At 43.5% G+C, this 15,150-nt stretch overlaps 1 protein-coding gene across 1 annotated transcript; it reads right to left on the bottom strand.

Moving 5' to 3' along the window:
• Positions 1-629: 629 nt before the first annotated feature.
• On the bottom strand, positions 630-15,087 carry pex6 (peroxisomal biogenesis factor 6). The gene is given in 20 exon segments (XM_034200613.1): positions 630-929; positions 2,025-2,164; positions 2,685-2,762; positions 2,980-3,096; positions 3,351-3,462; positions 3,543-3,601; positions 3,809-3,906; positions 3,908-4,015; positions 4,424-4,541; positions 5,016-5,092; positions 7,040-7,226; positions 10,339-10,541; positions 11,104-11,209; positions 11,305-11,438; positions 12,079-12,187; positions 12,515-12,598; positions 12,677-12,846; positions 13,199-13,676; positions 14,042-14,172; positions 14,549-15,087. Coding segments are annotated over 20 exon segments (3,150 nt in total). The 5' UTR covers positions 15,053-15,087; the 3' UTR covers positions 630-792.
• Between the last annotated feature and the right edge of the window lie 63 nt (positions 15,088-15,150).

The raw sequence follows: 15,150 nt of genomic DNA, 5'->3' as shown, positions 1-15,150 counted from the left end.
TAAAAACAAACATCTCAACTTATCTGATGAATCTCTATTTCAGGCTTTTTCAATCCTTAACTTCCGTCAAAGCGAACCGTGTCTTTGTTAACCATTTCGACCTGCTGTAAAAAAAAAAGTGATTTTCAAAAATAAACTACAGACTTAATTTGAAGTGTCACTGAATATTTGTATTGGTTTAGGATACAATAAAGATCCACCAGCACATTCAGAAGGTTCTGGATATCATGACAATTGGCTGTTGAAAAGTCATAGCATGATGAAAATGTCATGAAAAAAGTTAAAGTATTTTATATATATATATATATATATATATATATATATATAACATGAAGTGACCTAATTAAAAGGATTTGTTTACTAAAATAAAGAAACATGATTGTACCTATAACCAATGTTAATGCACCGACTCAGTCATAACAGTATAAGGCAGGGGTACTGCAGTAAACTCAGGGCTGGTATGTTAGAATAGTAGTCAGTTATTGTTAATAAAATACATGTTTTTTGTCAAAATCCACAGAATCATGTTAGACTTTTGTTCGTAGAGAAATCCTCCGCCTGATTGGCTGATCTGACTCGTAGCAGATGATGTAGTGACTGTGCTTTCATGAGGAAAAAAACAATGCATCTGTGTCATCAAAATGTACTTCTCTATTTATTAATTACATTTCATAATTAAATAAATTAACTTCATTTACAGTATATTACAAATAACATTTTCTTCATACATGATGGCCTTTTAAATTAAACCATTGTCAGAGTCCTTGTGTTTTTAGGAGAGTGCATCAGCTTCTACTTTGCAGTGAGTTTCTGTTGGATGTTTCTGTATCTCAGAAGCTCCTCCTCGGAAACTGACGGCTTGAAGTTTTCCAACGCTGAAGAGAAATCCTCAACGGTGACGAGGACAGGAGATTCCTCCGAGTCCAGACCTGAGAGACAGGAGAGACAGGGACATTACAAGCTAAGACAAACTGTGGTGCTTTATGACAACCACACACAGGACTGATGCTTAGAAAATGTTTAAGTCCACTTCCTGTTGGACGTGGGTTTTTAGTTCAGTGTATTTTGTAAATTGTGTAATTTTTCTTTTTGATTTGATTTATTTCAAATGTGTAAAACAATAATAAAAAAATTATAATGAAATTTAACATGAGAATTATGATATCAAATCAAGTTTTATTTATATAGCACATTTATAAACGATTTTTGGTCGAGCCAAAGTGCTGTACATATAATAAAAATAGCCTATAGAGACACTTTACAGCAAATACAACAGCACAGATTGTTCAGAATATCAGTATGAGAAAAACGACACCCTCTGTCCTTAGACCCTCTGTCCTTAGACCCTCTGTCCTTAGACCCTCTGTCCTTAGACCCTCAGTCCTTAGACCCTCTGTCCTTAGACCCTCACAACGTACGAGGAAAAACTTCCAGAGAAAGAATACAAAATTAAGCAGTGTCAAATTGACATACAAAAATATTACTAATTCTAAATTATATATAAAGAAATTATCTACTTAATTACACATAACAGAAAATATTTTAAATTTTGTATCTTTATAATTTTGTAATACATGCTACTTAAAGGTGGGGTAGGTAATTCACTTCAGAAACACTTTTTGTTATATTCCATGGAATGCTCTTAACACCCCGATAGCAATGAATATATTAAATGCTTTGACAATAAATACGTACAAAAACTTCATCTGTGGAAGCCGTAGCGCTGTAAAAAGCACGACCAATCATCTGAGCCGGCCCGGCTAAAGTAACTGGATGGCCTACCTGCCTGTCAGCCTTCCATCTGGGCACAAACTTATCTCGTGCCCTCATTGGTCATGTGCGCGTTCGTGTGTGTTGGAGGAGGGGCTCTGTAAGGAAGTCTGAAGGAAGGGGCAGATTCTTTCCGGTTGTGTATTTTCAAATTCTAGCGCACTCGAGCTGGTTTCTCCATGCTGTCTTTTCTAGCTGTAGCAAACGCAAAGTTCCCCTCTGTGGGACCAATAAAGGTATTCTGATTTTCTCACCCTCATCGATGAGCGAGATCTTCCTCTTGATGGCGGCCGTCATGGCGTCTGAACACAGAGCGTACAGGTCGGCGCCGGTCATGTGATCCGGGCAGCGATCCACCACCTGCTGCAGGTCCACCGCAGAGTCCACCTGGAACCTGAACACAACATTCATTCATTTATGTGGAACACAAAATCTTCCAAAACATCCACAGAGTTGATTCAAGATTCAAAGGTCTTAATGTCATGGCACATAAACTACAGAGTACAAATGGCAATGGAAATCTTATGAGCTCCTCCAACGATGCAACATATATAAAATACAAAATGAAGTCTAGTGCAAGAAGTCTATATACACGTAAATAGAATAGAATATGATATCATTTACAAAATGTTGGCGTTCTTAAATGGATTATATTTTTTAAATATATAATGTTCTTGCGCATTGAGGGAGATTTTTTCCACTTTTTTTTGTAAATAAAGGAATAAATCAAAGGAATGGAAGTTTTGTATTTTATACTGAATTTGTATTCTCCGTTTTCTAATATATTCACCTGCACACATAATGCATTTATGACCGTGTATATATTTGATCATTTCTTGGTGAATGGCAGCCACAGGTCCTTGAAGTCCTTAAAAGTTTGGAGAACATCTTAGAAAGAAACAAGCAGTTCTTACTTTCTGAGGATGGCCTGGAGAACCTGCAGCTGGGATCCTCGGTCCTCGTTGATTCCAACATAAACCAGTTTATCAAACCTGAAGAACAAACAGACACATGTGTTTGGAACTAGAGGAAGTCAAAAGGATTGAATATGCCTGGGTTCAATGGGATCGTTATATCCTTAATGTGGGAAGCAACACGTTTATTCCAAGGTTTTACGGTACTTTAACTTCAAGAGAGACTAAAGCTTCCTGAGATCACAATAAATATTCTGCAAGGATTGAAGTTTTCTGCGTGTGTGTGACCTCTGACCTGCCGGGCCTCAGCAGCGATTGGTCGAGAAGATCCGGACGGTTTGTGGCTCCGATGACAAAAACCCCGACGGACGACTGCAGGGCGTCGAGCTCGGCCAGCAGCTGAGACACCACTCTGGACGAGAGAGTCAAACGCACTTATCATATTTGCAGCAACACACTTTCATATTCTTAAAAAGGCAAGCACGCGGCACACGGACAATCCTTTTTGTGCCGTAGAAGTCAAATGTAACAGATCGTTCGATGTGGACGCACACAGACACTGATGAAGAGAACCTTGGTTGACAAAGATACCATTTCTGGTTCCCGTTATCTCTGACTGGTGCTTTGTTGTAGCTTGCTTTGTAATCCGCTCAGGTAAACCCTCACCTGTCCATCACCCCCCCAGAGTCCCCGCTGCGCCCCCTGCTGGGAGCCAGAGAGTCCAGCTCATCGAAGAAGATCACACAGGGCGCTGCTGAGCGGGCCCTGAGGAAACACTGAACACACACACGTTCATTCGTCTCACACATTCATCAAGCTGACAAACACCAGAATGACCCTCTAAATAAAACAGACCTTCTCTGATGTTCTCTTCACTCTGACCCACGTACATGTTGATGAGCTCTGGGCCTTTCACACTGAAACACACACACTACAAATGTTAGCAGAGCACTTTAACCCTCTCTCTAACCAACATTTACTAAATATAGGCTAGGAGAATTGATTTATATAGCACATTTCAAAATGAGGCATCAAAGTGCTTTACAAAAACAACTCCTTGAAATGAATTCTGATTCAAAGAAATGGTGGTAGAAAAATGTTCAAACCCCGGAGTGTTGTCCTACCTGAGGAAGGTCATGGAGCACTCAGTGGCCACGGCTTTGGCCAGCAGGGTTTTCCCGGTCCCTGGGGGTCCGTAGAGCAGGACCCCGGTCCGGTTCAGAACCCAGAGACAGGAGCTCCGGGCGCTGCAGAGGGAGCTGCACCGTGTCCAGGATCTCCTTCTTCACCTGATGAAGACCTCCAATGTCCTCCCAGCGCACATCTGGGATCTGTCACACAACAGCAGCGCATTTAGAGGTGATTACATAATGTTGGGGAACCCATAACTTTGACCCAGTTCTTTGACATCAGTCTGCACGGCCCTCACTGAGCTCAGGCCTGTCACCTTGGCTGCTGGGCTCTCAGTGTGTGGACTCCCTGTTCCTATCTGTTGGCGTCAGCTGATAGAGGTTAGAGTGCTTTGCCTGTTCTATCTTGTTGTGCACAATGTTGATTCTTCTCAGAACTAGCTAAACACATGGGTCTGGGGTAGAGATCTAACCCTAACCCTCCGGCCGAAGCTCCAAATAAACCATCAGTGTTTGCCATCAAAGCTCCTGCTCTCCCCGTGTCTCTCTGAGTCCCGTCTCCATTGCTTCAGAAGCTTCCGTCACACATTTAAAGGCTTGTTGTGTCACCTTGGGGGCTCCGATGGCCGTGGACTGGGCCTCCTGTAGGGTCTCCAGGGCCGAGGAGAAGTCCTGGTTCAGGATGGTGACTCCACTGGAGCACAGATCCTCCTCCTGTCTGCCCCGACTATATACACACACACACACACACGTTTTATTTGTATTTACTTGCACATCTCCAAACATTCTCTTGCACTATTTTATCTGTTCTATGCCCTACATAACTGTTGGAGGATCCTGTGACCTACGTTTCTCCTTGCCATAGCCACACTGTAGCTAATGTGCTAATGTGCTAATGACAATAAAGCATGGAAACTTGAAACAATAATGGGTTAATTAAGCATTACATCTTTGCACAAACTGAACTGAACACTTTGCATGATAAGGACGCCCTGCTAAATATATTAAACTAAGAAAACAAGACAAGGCGTAAGAAAGATCTTCTCCCAAAGAGAGGACACCCTTTATGCCAGATTTAGCTATACGCTTTTGTTTTCCATCTGCAGACCCAAGCTGGAAGTGATGTGATGAAAGTGAGAGTTTAACAACATTTAGTTTTATCCCTACAGCTTTATCAACAACTCTTCATCTTCAGTCTCACCAGGTCTGAAGGAGCCTCCTGCAGGCCGCGCGCCCCGCCTCAACCAGCAGAGCGTTCAGATCCCCCAACACAAACCCCTGAGGAGGAGGAGGAGGAGGAGGAGGAAGAGGAGGAGGAGGAGGAAGAGGAAGAGGAGGAGGACGTGGAAGAGGAGGAGGAAGAGGAAGAGGAGGAGGAGGACGTGGAAGAGGAGGAGGAAGAGGAAGAGGAAGAGGAAGAGGAATCATTAATGAAGGACACATTCACAGTCAGGGGCCGTTTCTCAATCTTGAGGATTCTGGCTTCCAAGCCAATATTTCAAGGATGCTACGTCATCGAGTAACCCGAAGGACTGTTCCAATCTCCAGCATACTTGTAATTCCACCGAGGCCGCGTCCTTGGTTTGGGGGAAATTTCGAGGCTGCACATGGGTAGACTTCGCGTCCTTAAAATCCCCACAATGCTTTGCGCACGGACCAATTTCAAAAACCCTTGCGGAGAATGGATGAACCGACGCAGCACACTTTAAATGTAAGTATAGTGGCGTAGAACATGTGTTGGTAAATATGTTACTTTGTTACATTGTTTGTTATCACCAAAAATGTGTTCCGTGAAAGTAAAGCAAGTTCATAATTAGATAGACATCGTGAGGTATTTATTTTCGGTACAGTTTATGTTGAAACCGTTAGAGAGAGTGGCACACTTGTTAGCCTGTTCCATTCTTCTTCGTTTTCCGAAGCCGTGGCTTGGAAGCATACTTGCTTCGTTTCTGAAGGAAGTGACTTGGAAGTACGCGACTACCAAGCCAGCATCCTCGCGATTGAGAAACGGCCAGGGGGTGTTTCTCAATGTCGAGGAAGGCTGCTCCAGAGCCACTATTTCAAGCATGCTACGTCATCGAGTCCCACCGAAGGACTGTTCCAATGTCCAGCATACTTGGAATTCTACCGAGACCGGCGTATTTCGTAGCGGGAAATTTCGAGGCTGCACATGTGTATCCTCCGCGGTCTTAAAATCCCCACAATGCTTTGCGCACGGACCATTTACCAAATCTTTGGCAGAAATCGCGCTCCATTGAAGGCGGGGCCTCGCATATGACGCACACCCGTAAGCCTGTTCCACCATTCTTCATTTTCAGAGGCTATTAAGGATTCTTGCCTCGCTTCTGAAGGAAGTGACTCGGAAGACATGTGCTACCAAGCAAGCGTCCTCGACATTGAGAAACACCCAGGGTTTCACATTAAGACTACATCAGAATCCTCTCTGCAGACAGCCCCTCTGGTGATATGGCTCGTTTTGTTTGTTTTTTGTCAGCCGGATAACAGAAAAAGTACTGGTTTGATTTCATGGAACTTTGGGGTGTAAGGATGCAGCATGGGCCAAGAAGAAGTCATTACATGTTGGGAGCATATCAGAGTTGCAAATCCAGTTGAGTTGGACTAAACTGGAGGCGAAATCATATATACTGTAGCATGTTTTTCTCACTTCAGGTTTGAATCCACGGAACAGCCATCCCTGTTGAAGTACCACACTGATGCTCATCCTATTTGAAGCACTTTGAATATGCATATATTACTCAAACAATACTGAACTCTGACAGAACTCAGTATGTATGCATATGTGACATTCTAAATATTAATACAAAAAAGGAATCATTTTAATGAGTGAGTTTTTAACTGGGAATTTTTTATGGATAATTATTTTAGTTAAAATGTTTGACTCCATTGAACTGCAGTTTCTCATAACTGAGTACACAAGTAGCAAAGACTTGCAAATAGTAGAATTAAAAATAAATAAAGTAATCTAACTATTAAATAAAGCGCTATAAAAATCCAATGTATAATTATTATTATTTAATAGCACAAGTGGAGGAACTGTGATGTATGTTTTCCAACACTAGTGATTAAGGTGACATAAGCAAAACTATTGGGAATCATCCACTGAATTAAGTGTTAAACATATTTGTCAGATAGCTGATAAAACTTTTTGTTCCAGACGTGTAGTTTTCTGAAAGTATCTGAGCTGTTGCTCCTGACTGAACGCACCGCGGTGACTTTGGAGAGCCTCTCCAGGTCGACGTCTCTCCCCAGAGGAAGGCCTCGGCTCAGGCTGAGCAGCATGGAGCGCCGCTGCTCCTCAGAGGGACTCTCCAGCGCCACCTGGTGGACGAACGCTGATATGACCCCTGCAGACACCTCCCGAGGCCTGCAGACAGTTGCCACCACCACCACGCTGAAACACAGAGACCAGCACCATCACACAGGGTTCATCAAGACCTCAGAGAAATACTAGAACTCATCCACTGCATTCATTTGACAGGTTTTTATAGAAATGGATCAGGACAAAAAGAGAGAGAATCTTTCTTCCTGAAACTTTCAGAGTCTCTTTCCACAGAGGGGACACATGTTGAAGTAGAAGAGACATGAAGAAGAGGGGACACATGTTGATGTAGAAGAGACATGAAGAAGAGGGGACACATGTTGATGTAGAAGAGACATGAAGAAGAGGGGACACATGTTGATGTAGAAGAGACATGAAGAAGAGGGGACACATGTTGATGTAGAAGAGACATGAAGAAGAGGGGACACATGTTGATGTAGAAGAGACATGAAGAAGAGGGGGACACATGTTGATGTAGAAGAGACATGAAGAAGAGGGGACACATGTTGATGTAGAAGAGACATGAAGAAGAGGGGACACATGTTGATGCAGAAGAGACATGAAGAAGAGGGGACACATGTTGATGCAGAAGAGACATGAAGAAGAGGGGACACATGTTGATGTAGAAGAGACATGAAGAAGAGGGGACACATGTTGATGTAGAAGAGACATGAAGAAGAGGGGACACATGTTGATGAAGAAGAGGGGACACATGTTGATGTAGAAGAGACATGGAGAAGAGGGGACACATGTTGATGTAGAAGAGACATGAAGAAGAGGGGACACAGTTGATGTAGAAGAGACATGAAGAAGAGGGACACATGTTGATGTAGAGAGACATGAAGAAGAGGGGACACATGTTGATGTAGAAGAGACATGAAGAAGAGGGCACACATGTTGATGTAGAAGAGACATGAAGAAGAGGGGACACATGTTGATGCAGAAGAGACATGAAGAAGAGGGGACACATGTTGATGTCGAAGAGACATGAAGAAGAGGGGACACATGTTGATGTAGAAGAGACATGAAGAAGAGGGACACATGTTGATGCAGAAGAGACATGAAGAAGAGGGGACACATGTTGATGTAGAAGAGACATGGAGAAGAGGGGACACATGTTGATGTAGAAGAGACATGAAGAAGAGGGGACACATGTTGATGTAGAAGAGACATGAAGAAGAGGGGACACATGTTGATGTAGAAGAGACATGAAGAAGAGGGGACACATGTTGATGTAGAAGAGACATGAAGAAGAGGGGACACATGTTGATGAAGAAGAGACGTGAAGAAGAGGGGACACATGTTGATGTAGAAGAGACATGAAGAAGAGGGGACACATGTTGATGTAGAAGAGACATGAAGAAGAGGGGACACATGTTGATGTGGAAGAGACATGAAGAAGAGGGGACACATGTTGATGTGGAAGAGACATGAAGAAGAGGGGACACATGTTGATGTAGAAGAGACATGAAGAAGAGGGGGACACATGTTGATGTAGAAGAGACATGAAGAAGAGGGGACACATGTTGATGTAGAAGAGACATGAAGAAGAGGGGACACATGTTGATGTAGAAGAGACATGAAGAAGAGGGGACACATGTTGATGTAGAAAAGACATGAAGAAGAGGGGACACATGTTGATGTAGAAAAGACATGAAGAAGAGGGGACACATGTTGATGTAGAAGAGACATGAAGAAGTGGATTTTGCATAATAGGGGACCTTTAAAAAAGACTAAGAAGATGTTTGTCTGAGGGACTTCAAGTCAACCTCCGTGGGACAACAAGACCAAGTCGGCTCTGGATTCAAGACAGGATCCTCCAACTAAAAACTAACATTTATCCTTTATTCTTTTACTTCTAACTTGTATGTGTCCTTTTGTCCTCCAGAAGACTTCAGTTCATCAGTACTTTGCTCTACATAACAAAATGATGACGGTGCCAGACTGCAAATATGTTTTCTTAGGCTCTTGCCCCAAACATTAGCACACACACAGCTAATCCAGACAATTGCAAAGCAGACGGTTGCTATGTCACAATTAAGAGGTTTACCAATGCATCTCTAATCCTGCAAACCAGCCTCTGATCAGAACCACAGACCAGCCCCACATTTACCATCGCTAATCTAGCGTTAGCCCGTCCTGGACTCAGTGGACATAGACACGGTTCCTAACATATGAGAAGTAACACTTTGCTGAATCATTTTAATGCTGAAACCACTCTGTAAAATAAGGTCATTCTACGAGTTCAAAGTCCTAACAATACTGCTGAAGAAGAATGAATGAAATGTTCAATGCGTGAGAGTTAAAATAAATCATAATAAAATAGCATTTACCGTAGATATGAATGCCATTGAATGCTCCTGCTTGTTCTTACTAAAACTGAAGTATTAAAAAACTCTACTGCTGTGAAAAGAGGAAACATCTAAATGCTTGAATATATTTAATATATGTTGTTTGTCATCTGTTGTTGGAAGAAATTATGTTGACACCCTCCACTAAGATTCCCTCCTCTTGTCACATGACATGCTGCCATCATGTTCATTAATGGTCTGTTAAAACAGCCTCCACTAATATAATGCTCTGTTAAAACAGCCTCCACTAAGATAATGGTCTGTTAAAACAGCCTCCACTAATATAATGCTCTGTTAAAACAGCCTCCACTAATATAATGCTCTGTTAAAACAGCCTCTACTAATATAATGCTCTGTTAAAACAGCCTCCACTAAGATAATGGTCTGTTAAAACAGACTCCACTGCTCTGGTTTTTGCTGTCGACCCACTATTTTTTCCATTAAGCAACAAAAATAAAACTACAAACAAAACAGCAATGAACAAGAACATGTTACCACAGATACTACAGATCCAAATACTTCTGACCATTTGTTGTACATGCCATCTGTTAGGAATGTGTAAAAGGTCTCCTATTATACTATTATTTTTTTTATATTACATGTGCTCCCTCCAGTACAGGTTAGCTCTAAGTGTTAGCGATGCTTGCTAATGTAAACAAAGACCATATAGCGTCCTAAACACGTCGGACATTGTTTCTGATTGCAACGTTTCTGATTGGGCCGTGGGTGTAAAGCCAGCCCACATTTCTGATATGACGTCATATTTAACGTTTCTACGTCCTCCACCTGCAGCTAGATCAGTGTTACAGCATTAAAGTGTTAAAGGCAGTGACCTGGTGGGGGCGCTGTGGAGCAGCTGGCTCAGCGCAGCCTGCACCCTGCCGTCCTCCTCGGCGCCCCCTCGAGGGCGGAGCAGGACCTGCAGGTTCCTGAGCAGCAGGACGCAGGGCTGCAGGGCTTCAGCACGCTGAAACACCGAGCTGAGCTTCACCTCCGAGGCTGCTGGGGTGTCAGCACACACACTCACACAGTCCACCTGCACAACAGGAAGTGTAACCATAACAACGTGTAACAACAGTCACACACACACACAGTCCACCTGCACATAGGACAACAGGAAGTGTAACCATAACAACAGTCACACACACACTCACACAGTCCACCTGCACACAGGGCAACAGGAAGTGTAACCATAACAACGGTCACACACAGTGAGGGAAATGTTAAGGTAAAAAGCTGCATTTATCCAGCTGTTTTCTTAATGTGAAAACATATGTTTATGAGTAGCTAATTTGATACATGTAATACTTTTATATATATTTAATAATCATTTACAACTCAATGTTTAAAAAAGAATTAGAAGATATCAATATATTTAGGCAAAATATACCAAATTAAATATCAAATAGCTCTTCTGTGTAATTGTAACGGATAAAAACAAATATTATACACAAACTTGACATTTTGCCCAATGAGTACTTGCACTTTTGAAACTGTGCAAGACAGTAACAGTTCTTAGAAAAAATAAAAGACTGGAAATGTTGCAGTAATCGGATTAATAGGAGGAAGAATAAAAAAGATGAAGAAGGCTGTCTTACCTTCAGCAGGTGGAGGTTCAGTCTCCGACTCGCTGCGCTGACTGCTGTCATCTTCCCACTTCCTGACGGGCCGTGAAGGAGGACGGTGCAGCCGGGCAGAGAGCTGCTACAACCACACAGAACAGTATCATCACATGACTACATGTCCCATCATGCCTCTCTCTATCACACTTCCTGTCAGAGCTGCAGACGGACAGTTACCTGTGGTGCAGGTGAGGGAGGACGATGCTGCTGAGGAGCTCCACCGTCCTGAGGAGGCCCGGAGGAGAGAGGCTGCTCCACAGAGAGGAGCCCTCCAATGAGAGGGGGGGGACCGCGCTGCTGGTGGACGCTTGCTGAGGACACACACACACACACACACACACACACACACACACACACACAGCATTAGCATAATCAAAACAATCTTCCTGAATCTTCTCCCAATTGTTTTTTTTTTCCTAAAAAAGGAAACAGAAAACGTCACGAGGGTAAAGAAATATCTGAATAATAATTCATGAGGACTTGGAAAAACTTAACAAAGGGTTACAGAATCCCACTGTTCTTACACGACTTTGAAGGGATGTTTAGCAACTTTATTGAGAACGCATTGAACATTAGTAGGCTAAACAAACACAACCAACTTTCATTAACAATTAAAGTAAGGGCCTGTACTGTCAAAAGAACTTTGAGTATCTAAAACGAGTGATCTGCAACAATGGATGCTTTTAATGGCCAAATGTTGAGTTGCTTCAAATGTTGCTGACGCATGAATACAGGATTATCTCCTCTTCTTTGTTAGGATGCTGCAGTGTATCCTATGAGTGACGGAAGCTTTGAAACACGTCCTTAACATTTAGAGATAATTAAACCAGCTCTTAAAATGCCACTAAGGTTTTTGCAGGTTATTTCGCTGAGTCAGAAACTTGACTAAGCGAACGAGACTATTGAACTGCAGCCACACACACTGACAGGAGGCAAAGGGTCAAAGGTCACCATGTAGAGAGAGGTGTGTTGTCTGTCAGCCAGGAGAGCTTCTCCCTCCTCTTCTTCTCTCTCTGCAGACGGACACACCTTCTGCACTCTGAAGTACAGCACCGGACACCTGCCGGAGGTCAAAGGTTGCACTTAGGTTAACAGTTAAAAAAAAAAAAGAGCATTTAAATAATGAACTGTTTATTGTAAAATTCAAATGTCATAAATGTCCGAGGCAGTTATTAAGACATCACTTCATTAACTCAGATTAACCTAACCAACAAATACGTAACTGAATGTATATTTCATCATTATCATAAGATAATAACATTTGTGTCTCTACAGAATAATCTTGTTCATGTCAAGCTGAACACGCAGACAAAACAACATGTTATACATTATCACATGCATGTCCTCTGTAGTCTTCAGCGTGCTGGTGAACATCATGTATCCGTACCTGTGTATTCCCTCTGAGTTGTTCTCCAGCAGGTCTGGATGGTTTTCAGCACGAACGGTCAGGATGTCTCCCTCTGAAACCAGCCTGCAGAGAGAGAGGACACTCAGAGGAGAAGTGTATAATAATAATTATGATTTAGTATCTAAATGCTGTCAGGCTGACCTGGGCGTGCTGAAGTGTTCAGACAGCACCGTGTCGCAGCAGCTGAGGCTGTTGTAGAGCGGGGAAATCACGGGCTGGACGTGAAGCTCGCTGGAGAACGCAGGAGAAGCTGAGCGACAGAAGCTGTGAGAGTGCGGACCGCCGGGCGCTGGAGGAGAGGGTCTCCACCTCTGAGAGGACACGACATGTTATTAAAGGGGGAGAGGCTGAGATAAAGTAGTGACTAGAAAAGGGGACTCTGTTGTCGTTCTGGTGGAAATAATTCTGGGGAAATTAACATTTTCACTTGTTGACATACATTTTAAAATAATATGCCTTTAGCAAATATTGCACCCGGGCGCTGTACAATAGCTGCCCACTGCTCCTAGTACTAGGATGGGTTAAATGCAGAGGTCAAATGTCACTGTGTGCATGTATGTGTGACCATTAAAGAGGGTGTCATCCTCCAATTCTATTATCTATTTATCCATATTGCTTTTTTGGATAGAATTCAGATGAATTGTTGATCCCTGGTTGAATCACCTTCATCCTCAGAGTGCAGCTGCTCACGGGGATCACGTCTCCTTCAGTCATGTTGAACCACAGAGTTGCTGATATGAAACCGACTTCCTCCTGGTTCTGCAGATCTGGACTTAGTGATGGATCCAGCACCAGCACAGAGACCAGCCTCTGTCTGCAGACCCCCCCCCTCACATCAGCTGTTCTGCAGGAACCGCCTGGCCTCGACAGCTTCACCCACTCCTGGTTGAACAGCCCCAGCCTGAGGAGCAGCTGTTTGCTCACAAACACACAGCTGTCCACATCCACAGCGACCCCCTGCTGACCTTTGACCCCCCGCCATCGCTGAGTGTCCACCACCCGGACGTCCAGCCTGCACTCCAGCGCCTGCAGGACGCCCGAAAACCCCGAGCCCAGCAGCTTCCTGTTGTCCAGGAGAGAGAGACCGCCTCCGAGGCCGTCAGCGTAATGAGCGAAGTCCGACACGCACAGTCTGAGTGGTCTGATGAGATAAGATATAACTTTATTTAACCTGTTAATTCAGGCGTTAATAGAAGCAAAAGTGTCAGAATGAAAAACAGGGTTCACACAGGGTAACAATAAAGATAAAATAGAATACAAATTAAAATAATGTGATAAAGTGATAAATTAGGAATTTCATTAGGATCACTGTAGATGTTTTGTCTTCTTCTGTATTTATTTTAATATTGTTGTTATGTTTTCTTCTTGTTCTGTAAAGCACGTTGGGCTGCTTTGTGCATGAAAGGGGCTATACAAATAACGTTTATTATTATTATAAAGTAACTATAAAACAAGATATCACAGTAAAAAGTTGTGCATTTGTATGAACATGTTAAATATATTTACATAAGTGTGCAGGGTGGGGGGGCGGCAGGGGGGTCCGGGGGGTCCCAGCAGTCAGTCAGAACCAGAGAGGTGTCGGCCGTGATCCGTCCCTGAGTGACAGGACTGCACTCCAACACCAGCAGGTCCATCACCTTAGGAAGAGGGGGGGGGGAATCAAAACACTTCATTAAAACAACTGTTCTGGTTTCAGGATGAACTGCATGTTTACAATTAAATTAATTAATGCAATAAGAACAAGACACATGTATTAAAAGTTATTAAACTATGTTTTATTTAAAAAACAGGTGTCTGATTTGTATCAACACACTTTTTTTGTCATGTTCACATGACAGCGTTTTTGATTATTTTCAGTTTTCATCAAAAGTTGCAATTTCTTTTAAAGGATTATTTTTTCTCATTTCTCAAAAATGTCAAACTTATATAATTCAAAAACATGGAGCTGAAGAAGTTCAGATTCCGACTTGTAAATGAAGAATAAATAAAGTTATAATGCCCCTGGTCTCTCACCTGTCCCGGGTCCTCCCCCAGGTGTATGGGGGGCAGCAGCAGCGGGTCTCCCTGCCGGGCCAGCAGACACTGTCCCGGGCTGCAGAGCTCCAGCAGCCCCTCGGTAAACCTCTCTCCTCCTGCCCAGAGGAGGGTCTGTCTGCTGCGGGCTCCCAGCACCACTCTGTTCAGGGAAACCGGCTCCATGGCCCGGATAGTCCCGGTGCTCCCGGCCCTCTGGAGCCCGTGGTGCTGCAGGAAGAGCCGGCTGGTGAAGAGCCGGACCAGGGTCTTGAACTCGGGTCTGGGGGAACCAGCAGTCTCCTCCTCGGTGGTCGGGTGGAGGCGCAGTAAAATGCCCGGCTTACAGGAGCCCTGAGGCGGCTGCGGGGTGAAGAGGACGGTTGGTGGGTCGCTGTCATTCTGGAAGATCGAGTCCAGGTGAGATTGGAAAATCAAAACATCCAGAGGACTGAGGTGAGAGGGGAAAGTTTCCAGGCAACACAACTCCACCTGCAGCGCCATGTTGGACCTGCGTCATCACTGCTTCTTCTTCATGGCTTCCGGGGGGTCAACACTGCCACCCGGTGGACGAACAGGGTACTACATACAGTTTATAATAA

This window comes from Gymnodraco acuticeps, unplaced genomic scaffold, assembly GCF_902827175.1.
Source record: "Gymnodraco acuticeps unplaced genomic scaffold, fGymAcu1.1, whole genome shotgun sequence".
NCBI lineage: Eukaryota > Metazoa > Chordata > Actinopteri > Perciformes > Bathydraconidae > Gymnodraco > Gymnodraco acuticeps.
Note: the sequence above shows the minus strand (reverse complement) of the source record. Positions and strands in the feature narration are given on the sequence as shown.